The sequence below is a fragment of the Neoarius graeffei genome, chromosome 1 (assembly GCF_027579695.1).
Source record: "Neoarius graeffei isolate fNeoGra1 chromosome 1, fNeoGra1.pri, whole genome shotgun sequence".
In the NCBI taxonomy this organism is placed as follows: domain Eukaryota; kingdom Metazoa; phylum Chordata; class Actinopteri; order Siluriformes; family Ariidae; genus Neoarius; species Neoarius graeffei.
Window position 1 is genome coordinate 42,901,572 of NC_083569.1, and position 12,326 is coordinate 42,913,897.

At 41.5% G+C, this 12,326-nt stretch overlaps 1 protein-coding gene across 2 annotated transcripts in view; it reads left to right on the forward strand.

Annotated features, from left to right (window-relative positions):
- yes1 (YES proto-oncogene 1, Src family tyrosine kinase) overlaps window positions 1-8,363 on the forward strand; it is a 144,958-nt gene extending 136,595 nt beyond the window's left edge. For both annotated transcript variants that reach the window (XM_060932142.1, XM_060932132.1), the window contains one exon: window positions 4,141-8,363. In XM_060932142.1, the coding sequence (XP_060788125.1) occupies window positions 4,141-4,349 (209 nt within the window). In that variant the 3' untranslated portion in view covers window positions 4,350-8,363. The remainder of the gene's footprint in view (window positions 1-4,140) is intronic.
- The last annotated feature ends 3,963 nt before the right edge of the window (window positions 8,364-12,326 follow it).

Genomic DNA, 12,326 nt, shown 5'->3' on the forward strand with positions numbered 1-12,326 from the left:
CCAAATTTCCATTAGCCTGTACTTTCTCCTCTTATTTGAAATGCCAGGATTTCCAGATTAGCCAAGAATAGAATCGCTGAATTTTTCAGTTTCGTTCCATTTGTATTTATATGTGCAAATTTAGAATTCGCAGAAAAGCAGGCAGGATCAAGGCCTGACTACAATCCCTCCTCTTTCTGTGCCTGTGCGTTACTTCTGCACTCATCAGTTCAATGTCATTAGAGCTTCTACATAATCAATGAACTCCTGGTTCATGTCTCGAATCCTTAGGTATTCATGTACTCAGTAATGCACATTTGAAGGATTTAGACTTCCACATTAGACAGCCCATGACAGGCTAAGCTCAGCATTAGCTACTGCACATCAGTGATGTAGAGCGGTATGCGTCAGATGTCAGACAGCTGCTTTAGTCAAGAGAGGAAGGCTTGAGTCTATCAGGAACCAGAGTGAAACAAACCATAATGATCACTTGTACTGATGCAAAGCTCTCATTAGTTGGTTTTAAACAGGCACTTAGACAGAACATGTGAAACGCACTGAAGTGTGTGTGCTGCAAAGAGCAGCTTGTCAAGCATCCACTTGAGGTAAATTATGTAGGAGTTATCGATTTAAAGTAGATGGTGCTAATGGGCTACTTTAGTACAGGTAATATGTTAAGTCAATTGAGTAATGATTGGCCATTTATCAAAATATGCAGTAAGCTCCAGAATTATTGGCACACTTGGTAAAGATGGGGAAAGGGGTTGCCTTTGTGTAGCGGTTAGCATGGTCACCTCACAGCAAGAAGATTATGGGTTTGAGCCCAGTGGCCTTTCTGTTGCCCCTTTTCCACCAAATCAGTTCCAGGGCTGGTTCGGGGCCAGTGCTTAGTTTGGACCGGGTTTTCTGTTTCCACTGACAAAGAACTGGCTCTGGGGCCAGAAAAAAACGGTTCCAGCCTAGCACCAACTCTCTGCTGGGCCAGAGGAAAGAACCGCTTATGTCAGCGGGGGGGGCGGAGTTGTTAAGATCAACAACAATAACAAGACCGCGAAAGATCGCCATTTTTAAGCGACGAGAAGCAGCAGCTGTACAAACGTGAAGTCATCCACTATTATTATTATTATTATTATTATTGTTGTCACTGCTGCTGCTTCTTCCATGTTTTTGCTTTGATATTCGCACCAAGGTTTATGCAAACGTAGCGACGTAACTGATGTATACAGCGACGTAATGACGTATACAACGACGTAACTGACGTATACAGCGATGTAATGACGTGGCTTTCTTTAGCACCACGAGCTATGGAAAAGCAAACTGGTTCTTAGCTGGCTCGCAAGTTGAACGAGTTGTGAACCAGCACCAGCACTGGCCCTGAACCAGCCCTGGAACTGATTTGGTGGAAAAGGGGTTGTGTGGAGTTTGCATGTTCTTCCCTGTGTCTGTATGGGTTTCCTCCGGGTGCTCCGGTTTCCCCCACAGTCTAAAGACATGAGCAAGACACTTAACCCCCAACTGCTTCCCAGGCGCTGTAGTATAGCTGCTCAGCGCTCTGGGTATGTGTGTGCACGTGCTTATTGCTTACTTGTGTGTGTTCAATGCAGAGAGGAATTTCACTGTGCTTGAGTGTACGTGTGATATATATATATAATTTTTTTTTAATAAAAATAAAGGTTTCTTGTTCTTTAAGTAAATTCATTCTAAAACTATAACAATACATATACATTTTATATGTCCAAAAGTATGTGGATACCTGACCATCACACCATATGTACTTGTTGAAAATCCCATTCCAAAACCTTGGGCATTAATACGGAGTCGGTCCTCTTTTACTGCTGTACCAGACTCCACTCCTCTGGGAAGGGTTTCCACTAGATTTTACACCATGCTTATTCAGCCAGTAGTGCATTAGTGAGGTCAGAGACTATTGTTGGGCGAGGAGGCCTGGATCACAGTCTATGTTGCAGTTAATCCCAGTGGGGTTCTTCTAACCCAACCCTGGCAAACCATGTCTTCATGGACTTTTGCTTTGTACATAGGAGCATGCCAGACCGGAACTGGAGCATGACAGCATTTGGAACAATGCATATAGGGACAACGTCATGCTAGCACATCCTGTAAAACAGTGCCATCTTTTGCAAATCATTACCCATAATCCATGGAGACATTTGTGTCTGTAACCATCCTTTTCACTGTTGGTGAGGGTGCAGTACAGTTGTATCGTCTTCTAGGCGGGTTCATGGTTCATTACAGCTCTGGCTGTTTTAAATCCATTAATTGTTGCCCAGACCGCATGTGGACATTTTTCAGACAGGTAGTGGTTTTGATGTTACTGCCTGATAGATTAAGGTCAACACCCCTTTTTTTGGGGGGGATTCATGGTGTTGGTGAATGGTTGGAGGAATTTGGCCACTCTCAGCTCATTTATACCCCGGTGAACCAGGAAAGCCATTTGAAGGCTCCTAAACACTCGGATGGAGAGGGGAATAAAATATACACAGGAACATACTTCAGTTGCATTTTCTTCATAAGATTTTCTCGGGGTGATAGCAATTGCAGTGAAATTGGTTTCCTGACCTCGCCGGGGACGGAGTCCACCAGGGGGCGAGGTATTGTTTTCTGTGTTTTTTTTTGTGTGTTTTTTTTTGTTAGCAACATTACGAGAAAATGGCTGGACCAACCTTCATGAAACTTTCAGGATAGATGGGCATTGGTCTCAAATAGAACCTCCAACATTTTGAGGGGTCATCCAGTCAAGGTCACCAAAAAAGGTCAAAATCTTTTTTTTTGGTGCAAATGGTGTCCCAAATGTGTCCCATATCACTCCCTACTCACTACATAGTGGACTATATAGTCAGGTTGCCATTTTGTAGTGCTGTCAATGTATAGTGAGCATTATTACACCCTATATAGTGCACTCAAAGTATCTCACAATGCAGCACGAAAAGAAGGGGGGGCTGCGGCAAAGAAGTTTTATCATTTAATCAATGAGCTCACTATATAGTCCTCTATATAGTAATTCCCTATATAGTGAGTAGGGCGTAATGAACAAGTGCGTGATTTAGGACACAGCGTTTTTAACCAATCAGCACTTATCCTGATCAAGTTCGATTACCTGTTCTATTTCTTGATAAACTTTTAAACCAGTCAGAACTAGAAATGAAATAAGAGAAACCTCATTATAACTTCGTAGCATCAGAAGATAATCGGCAGATAAAAAGCTAAACGAAATTCACCTCATGGTTCGCCAAGGCTACTGATTCGATATCAAGTAAGTGGTGTTTATTTTAAGAAAATTTGCCTTTTGATTATCACAGCTTTTGTTTGGTCCTTCTGAAAGGTCAAAAGTTTTGTAAGGGGGTGTAATTTTATTTATTTATTAAGCTTTTTGGTAGATATTTAGAGTCTTTACGCTTATGAAATAAAATGTTCTCATTAGTATTAGTGACCTTGAAAGAACAGAGAACACACTTCTGAGATTGAATCAGTTGTTATAACACTAAAATAAGTGCTACCTGGCAAGGTTTGTTTTACATAGGAGCTATGTTGTCGGGGGCATTACGCCCCTGTTAGGGTTTCCCAAGGCAGACGGGTCCTAGGTGACAGGCCAGACCAAGAGCAGTTCACCAAAACCCCTTATGGAAATTAAAAAAAAAATCAAGGACCGTGACGTCGCCCGGTATGGCGCAGCTGGGGCCCCACCCTGGAGCCAGGCCCAGGGTTGGGGCTTGTATGCGAGCGCCTGGTGGCCGGGCCTTTGCCCACGGGGCCCGGCTAGGCTCAGCCCGAAGCAGTGACTTGGGCCCGACCTCCTGTGGGTTCACCACCCACAGAGGTAGCCATAGGGGACCAGTGCAGTGTGGATTGGGTGGCGGTCGAAGGCAGGGGCCTCGACGACCTGATCCCCGAACACAGCGGCTAGCTGTTGGGACATGGGATGTTTTGCCTGGCAACACTTGTTTTAAAATATTTTTTTTATGTGCTTCAATTAAAGATGAGATTAAGCTCATTAACCACAAGAGCTGTTTTTTTTGTTTTTTGTTTGTTTTTTAAATAACCTTTTCCCCCCCTTCTCCAAGGGTGGCAATAATTCTGAAGCCAACTGTATGCTAGACACACACGTCTGCACATGTTGATCATTTCTGTACATGTTTTGTGTAGGCATGGTGAACAGGGAGGTTCTGGAGCAGGTCGAGAGGGGATACAGGATGCCATGTCCTCAAGGCTGTCCCGAGTCGCTACACGAGATGATGCGTCTGTGCTGGAAGAAAGACCCTGACGAGCGGCCCACTTTCGAGTACATCCAGTCCTTCTTGGAGGACTACTTCACTGCCACCGAGCCGCAGTACCAGCCTGGAGACAACCTGTAGAGTCGTCTGCTCGTCCCAAACCAGCTTGCTGCTTCCTCCCTGAAAGCATCCATGCACACTTCCTATTCATCTGACGACGTCTCTCTTTGTCTTTCGTTACATTTGCAGTGGTGTCGGAGGCACCATGTAACACCTTTTTGGATTTCGTTAACCCTCTGTTGAGTTCAGGATAAGTGTGAAGTTCAGTAGGGAAGCAAGCATGTCAGTTTGGAGCTGCAGAGAAAGTAATGACTGTAGTGCTGATTGCAAAAATGTCTGGGGTTTTTTTTCCCTCTTTTAGTTTCCACACAACTACATTTTCTGACTGTTTTTAGATCAAGAACCAATGTTTTGTTATTGCCATTGAATTTTACTTTCAGTTCACTTCCTCTTTTTTTTTCATTAATTTCAATAGTTTGTTTTAAAAAAGTGACCAATAACTGTGGTTGAAAACGATGGTATCACCCAAGACTGTCGGTGATGCTGTGAGAGAGAGAGAGAGAGAGAATATTTGCCATTATGAATGTATGAGTAGAGCAAAAGCAGGCGAGCATGAGAGACAAAAAAAAAAGTTTGTAAGTTAAAATAGTGGTGGGAAAATAAGTGGGTAAGATTTTTATGAAATGAATGGAAAAAAACACAATTTTTAGTAATCCGTTATGACTTGATCCATCATGATTTGATTTATATTTGTGAACAACTCTTAGTGTCAGCCAAAAAATATTTTATAGTGCACTAACCATACACTAAGACAATGATCCCCTCGTCATTTCAGCCAAGTGCCAGTTTTGGGAAAACCTGTTTATAATTTGCGCACATGATATTTCTACTAAATTTCATTGTTTTAATGGTGTCTATAAATTCTGCGTCTTACCGGCATGATTCATCCAGGAGGTTGAATTTGCAAGTACTTCTACTGTGGATTATCTAATGCACATCGTTTTGGTCTTACTAGTAAAACACTACAGTTGAGCCCAATACTAACACTTTTTTAGATCTGCTCAAATGGTTCGTCATTTTTGGTAACAAACGGAAATACTGTAGCTTCATGATGCTGCATGAGAAATTTTGGGTCGCTGCAAATCAATACAAAGATCACCTTTTTCCTATGATGAAACATTTCTATCCTAATGGGTGTGGTCTCTTTCAGCATCCGCAAGGGACGAGGCTCACTGAATAATTTAATGAGGATAAAAATGATGCTACAGCCTTCACACGCTCAAATTCTCAACTCCGTTCAACACCTGAGAGAGCTTTTGGAGCGATGTGGTGGAGAGAGAGCTCTGTCTAAACACGATCATCAAAAGACCAGTTAGTGTAGCGGCTAACATGAAATTTTCACCAGAATATTTCACTTGGTGAGCAAAGCATGAAAATTGGCGCACACGTAGATCAAACCATACTGTTTCCAAAACAATCGTTGGCCATCGCGATTTCCGCCATTTTAAAGATGGCCGCCACTGTTTTCAAAATGGCGTCATTTTCAACAACCAAATTTCCGAAATATGGACATGTATCTTTATCGTGGTCATTTTTTTGGCCGGATTTTCACAATTTTAATGTAGAAGGCTTTGGTTATTATGTGAGTGAAGTTATAATGACTATTCTTTCAAAATAATTCAACCTGGATCAAAACTGTCCAGGAGCATGATAAAAGTTTGATTCAAAAGGGCAACTAATGCCGCTTTTCCACTACCAACGTGGCTGAGTTGGGCTGAGTCGAGCTGAGTGGGGCTGTTGGAGTTGCATTTCGACTACAACCGCGCTGAACCGTGCTGGCTGGAAGTGGGTGGACACATTGGGTGGAGTTAGCGAAAGTGGGTGGACGTCACGTGATGTCGTTAGGCGGCGCAAACAGTGACATCAGTGACCTTTTAAGCGGTAGTCTCACGACCCGGAGAGTAAACAATAAACATGGAGGACATGGAGTCGTTAGTGTTGCTGGTCTTGGTGCTGTGGCTTGTTGTCACCGACAACGCCAACAGATACTGGCAAGAGCGTATAGATGAGGCGAGGCGCATAAGGCTTCAGAAATTCTCGTAATTCTTCTTCCGGGTTTACGGTGTTTACAGATCCCAGCGTGCTCGCGGGGCGTGTGTGGGCATGTGAGGACACTCCTCCTCACCAATCAGTGCACAGGGGAGTGTCTGCTCACGCCCCTAGCCCCACTCGGCTCGCTTTGGCTTGCTTCAGCCCCACTCCAAAACGGTGCGAGTTTTGGGTGCTGAGTAGGGCTGAAGCGAGCTGAGTCGTGCTGCTCTAAGGTAGTCGAAACGCAAGCCGTGTTGGGCTGAAGTGAGCCGAAAAAGGGTAGTGGAAAAGGGCCATAAGAAACTGTTGTTTTATATTCTCAGAAGAGTAAATTGCAAACACTACCAGGGCACAATGGTGCAATTTACTGCCGTTAAACTCGGCATGGAGTTCAGTGTAAGCTTTGTTCATTATTGATACAAAGTCTCCCAAATACATTACGATCCGCCCCGTATATACAGGTCGTGATGTCGTATCCGAATTGACGGAGTGTGCCAACTCGGGAGAGCCGAGCCAAGAGGGATGGGGCTAAAAGTCCCTCGAATGGTGTACAGATCGCACGGGAGTTAAATTGCACTGGATGAACGATCGGGCTAGGTCTTATTGGCAAAAGAAAAGAATTTAAATTAAAAATGGTACATATAATAATAAAACTAGTAGGCGAAAACTGTAAAAATGACACCATTTTGAAAATCATGGCAGCCATCTTGAAAATGCTGGAAACTTGAGTGGCCAACGATGATTTTTGGTCAGGTACATGCAGACAAAGTTTCATGCAAAATTTGGTGCTTTGCTCACCAAGTGAAATATTTTACCAGCTATCCGCTCCACTAAGTTGTTTGGGAAAGCAATGCGCAATCTTTTATAATGCAGTTTCAGAGAGTTGTAGAATCGATGCTGAGAAGTTTTCCTAAGGGCTCGTGGTGGCCTAGAATCTCGTTTGTTCAGCTGATTTTATCACATTTTGTTGTAACGGGATCCTTAAATGCCATTTCAAATGAAATTAGCTCTTCAACGTGATAGTTATGTGTTGAAAGAGGATCGACTCATTCGATTGTTAGTGTTGGAATCAGCAATAGTTTGTTCATACCATGTTATGACAAAAGCAAAGTTAATTTCATGGAGAAATAAACTCCCTACATTTCATATTGGAACAGAACCTTTTGCATTTGTATCACTGAGATGCATTTATGACTAGATGAAGTCCCACCGCTCTGTCTGCTTTGTCATGTCCACAGCTTTCCGAGGTTGTCGTCTCACGTCCTGTAACTCTGTCGCCCTCCACAGGTTGAACTGTAATGGGGGATGATGTGGCACTGTTACACTTCAACTGGGTGACACGAGTGCTGTAAAACACGATTGCTGAAATGAGATTTTGGGGGGGGCAATTTTGGTTTCAGTTTTAAGAACAGAAAAGTGATTTTAAGGAGGTCATTCAACACTTGTTGGTGTTTTAATTTTCTCCTTTCGTACGGTCAGTTTGATGGAATGGCTGCGCAAATCTATAAATGGGAATTTAGTTGGTGTTTAAAGCAGATAAGACTGGTTGACTAACGGTCCATTACCTCAGTAACAGTTTTTACAGAGTACTACAGGTGCTGTATAGAGTTGTTTCGTGTCTGCTGGTGGTTCTTAACGCACTTTGTGTGAACCGAACACTAGCATTGTGTGAAAGTAAAGCTGAAAAGCCTTCTGTGAGTAGATAGGGTCTACCCTTTGTTCTCCTGTGTCAGTTTCCCTTTGTTTTGGTCTCCGGGGGTTTCATCTTAAGAACGAATTCCTCCTCCCTCCCTTTTCCCAGAAATCCGTGTGGTTTTCAAAGGGCTATGGACCAGTTTGATTAATTTCTTTTGTTCCTTCAGGGAGACTTTTGAAGACGAGAGCTGATGTGCTTTGGCTGCAGGGTTGAAGCAGAGTACAGAGAGTGGTGTGTACCGTCACGTTGGCAACAAATTACTAACCTGAATAATTTGTACAGTGAAAAATAAAGTTGTACGTAATGCTTTCGACTTGTCTCTGGCTTTGTGTGCATGACAGCTCATACATAATTGTAAAGCTCACCTGTGTTACAAGTTTCAGCAAAGAAACATTCATTTAAAGTGATTTGACAAAATATTTATTACACAATAACCTATTCAGGGATGAGAGTTTTCCGCTTTTCGGCGGATTTCCGCTTTTTCTGAGTAAAAAATCAACCTTTTTATATTATGCCAAATCTGTTGAGATTTTTTTTTTTCATTTATTGAGGGGGGTTGGGGTATGTTCCTTCGTGATACTCAAGCGTAATTCATTCCTACGATGATGTTACATGTTTACATTTTCGCCATCTTTAGTCTCGCTAAGTCTCGCGGTAGAATACGTGTTATCTACAATGTAATTGGCCAAAACATCGCTGGCGAGAGCATGATAGCCAATCATAACAGTTCTTACAAGAGTGTGAGAGAGAACAAAAGCCAATCATAACAGTTCTTACAAAAGTACCAGCATCTGTTCTATTTTATCGAAACTTGCACATGTTCATCGTCGCTGCTCTTCAAAAATATGTTTCTCTTTCATATCGGCTTTTTTACTCAAAATGCCGAATACAATTGACAAGCGAGATGAAGCGAAGGTACGTGAAATCAATGCTGGTATAAAAAACAGAGAGAGGACTGACAAGCTCTTGTCTTTGGCCAAAAAGCTGAAGAAGTCGTTGAAATGATCAAATGAAAATGAGAAGTGACTGTGAACTATAAATAATTGTATAAAGTGTACATGGACATTATCCCATAAACTTAGCATTCGTTTGATTTAGTACATTGAACATGTATATGATAGTCAGTAAATCTGAATTAATGCTGAAAGTTTTGAAAACTTAAATATTTCAAAAGACTTTTTGAAGAAATCATATGCAACTAATGAGGACACAGGGAGAAAAGGTCAGTCACCCTAAAATTTTATTTAATATATGAACATTTTGATAATAAAACTTGAGTTTAATGTGAATTTAGTGTGTCGTTTTTGTTGATCATGAATTATAACCATACCCTTGAATGTAGAATGTGATTTTATCTTGAATTCAAACAATACTCCTATTGATTTGAAACATTTTCATGTAAATATATAAAAAAAAGACAACAGATATTCTTTTTAATCTACTACAGCTCAGATTGCAGGACAAGTGGTTTGTAAGGCCTTATTTTTCAAAATTTTCCGGGGGGGCATCTTGAAGCCCCCCCGTTGGCTTCAGGCGCCATCTTGTTTTCTGCTTTTTTGAAGACCACCCACTCTCATCCCTGCCTATTAGCTGGTTTGCTCTAATGAAGCCTTTGACAAAAATCCCATATGAGGTGAACAGCCAAAGGGGTGAGCGGGGTCAGTGGTAATATTTGTCAGGTTTTTAGTACATCTGAATAGTCTAAAGTGCCAAATTTTGAAATGATGGGAGCATGTGTTTGTTCATAATAAATGAATAATGCATTAAAGCTAGGGTAGGCAATTTAATTTAGAAATATTTATTTCTTGAAATTCTCTTGACATCTTGACAACAATGAATAAATCAAATGCTCAAAAAAAAAAAAATCCATAATCTGTGGCGGTTGCAGGTTTGCAAAAACCCCTTCCAATCATTTCTTTTGGTCTGAATGAACTGACTGGATGGCCGACCGACATACCTACCTGCATGCACTCTGCCTGTGCACTTATTGCACATGACCGGCATCTTCCACAAGACTGCTGACGTGTTGCTAATCCTAGCAAGCTAGTCACAGAAGAATGGCAGAGAAAGGGCAGCCAAAATTCTCAATTACACCTAACATTATACCTACAGCAGCCTTCGCTGCTAAGCAAAGCAAGAAAAAGACAGACTGTGGAAAAGAGCATGAAGTTTCGGTGTCTTGAATGACCCCATTATCAAGCGAGTGTTCATAAGCTAAGTCAGTGTGTCAAAACATATACCGAAACGTAGTACTCTTTCCATTCATTTTTATTACATTTTATTCTTTTAAATCTTTACTTATCAAAGACTGTAGTAGAAAAGCCTACAATCAAAAGACACTGGATAAAGCAAGAGGTCAGACCAAATTGGTGTGGCTTTTCAATGATGGTGCCAACTGAGGAAGTTAAAAAGCCTGAAAAGTGACACCATGGTTGCTGAATTTCTGTTGGGCAGGTAGTTTTCTGGTTTGTTGATGTTTTTAGCTTTGCCTGATATCTAACATTACTGCAGCCACCTGTTGCTAGTGAGCCAACAATAAGTCACTGCGCCAAACTCCACTTTAAATAAAATTCCCCAATACGAACATGCTAGCTTGATGCCTCTAAGTATTGACAATAGTTCAATGTTCATATCCATTACGATAATGTTTGATGCTTCCTTGCATGTGAATGAGACAGGCTTTTAGTACTCAAGTCTTGGACTCAACTTGGAATTGAGCACTGATGACTCGGACTTGTGCATTAACTGCATTTGGACTCGTAAATTGGAGATGAGGACTTGGATTTTTTTCTTTATTTTTTGTAACATGACCATGGGCGCCGCCAGGGGGGGAAAGGTTAGAACAATTCTAGGGGCCCAGCACTGCCATGGGGCCCTTTAAGGGGCTGATAATATGATTTTAATGATTTTAATAAGACTTTTGAAATAACAACAATGCAATATTCCATCTGGTAAAATGAGCTAATTGAACAAGGTTGTCGATTTCTTGAGTTCTTCAACATATTGTCATTTAACCCTCCCCCTTTTGCGAAATGGTACGGTCCAGTTCTGGTAGAAGCGCGATGCGTTAAATCTGTGTGCTGATCAGTGCAACGCTACTTGCTGCTGTCGCGGTGCAGCAGCCAGCCAGCAGTGGAGTGCGTACAGTCTATGATCGCTAAATATGAAGAGTGGCTGTCAAAAACGTAAAGAAAGGCAGCTGAAAGCTGAGAGGGACCGGAGAGCCAGGCTACTGGTCCCTCAGTTTTTCCCAAAGAAAGGTAGCTATCACTCACATGTGTGTTCAAAATATTAGCGAATGGTAAATGAACAGTATGAACGTGGTTGGATTAGCCTATCAAGAGAACACTTTTACAGTTTGTACAGTGACATTTTTTCCATTTTAATAACTGAACTGACTTGTGGGATAAACAAGATGAAATATTACGTTATGCTGGTGCTAATAACTTGAATGAAGAAGAGTTCAAAGCAGTGTGTTAAATAATGTTGGTTATGTTTATTTACAGTCAACTCAATAATAACTGCTGCATCATTCACCATTTTATTTCCTTTTTTATGTATGGGCTTATACTGCCATCTACTGGTCAAACAATATAAAAGTGTAAATTAGAAAACAAGGTCAAAAACTCCTGGTCCATGGAGGGGCAACCAATAGTCTAACTCTGCTTACGCTCAAATTTCTGTCTAGACACACTTTGCTTTGAACATATTCCCTTTTTGCAGAACAGTACACACAGCTTTCTACCTAACACATAACAATCCATGGGATTTCCATAGGTATTTTGATGCTGGGTAGAAAACTTTTTCTATGATTTATTAGGAGTCACATCACACATTTCACTACCAATTGTCCTAGCACAAGAAGGCATGTGGCAAAATCTTGAATTTTCATTTGTGATTGTAAATGCACCAGAATTAGTCACTGACCAGTTTTCATCTAGTCCCTGGTTGGTTAATACATAAAATGTAATAACAAAGTCACAAACTCAAGGTCCATGGGCTGTCAAAAGTCAAATAATGACAATAGTGCAATTGTGACGAGGGTGGGCAAAGTTGGGGGGCCCAAAATTCTAATCTTTCATGGGGCCCAAAATTTCTGGCGGCGCCCCTGAACATGACAATCATTTGGCATAAGATATTTATATCTATATTAATTTTTATACTAATTTTGTGCAAGAGAATGCACATTCACCTGTTCATGCGTCATGTTCAGGAACGAACTAACGTTAATGGCGCTAAAATGCCTGGAGAGAAGCCGCTAGGATCGTTCG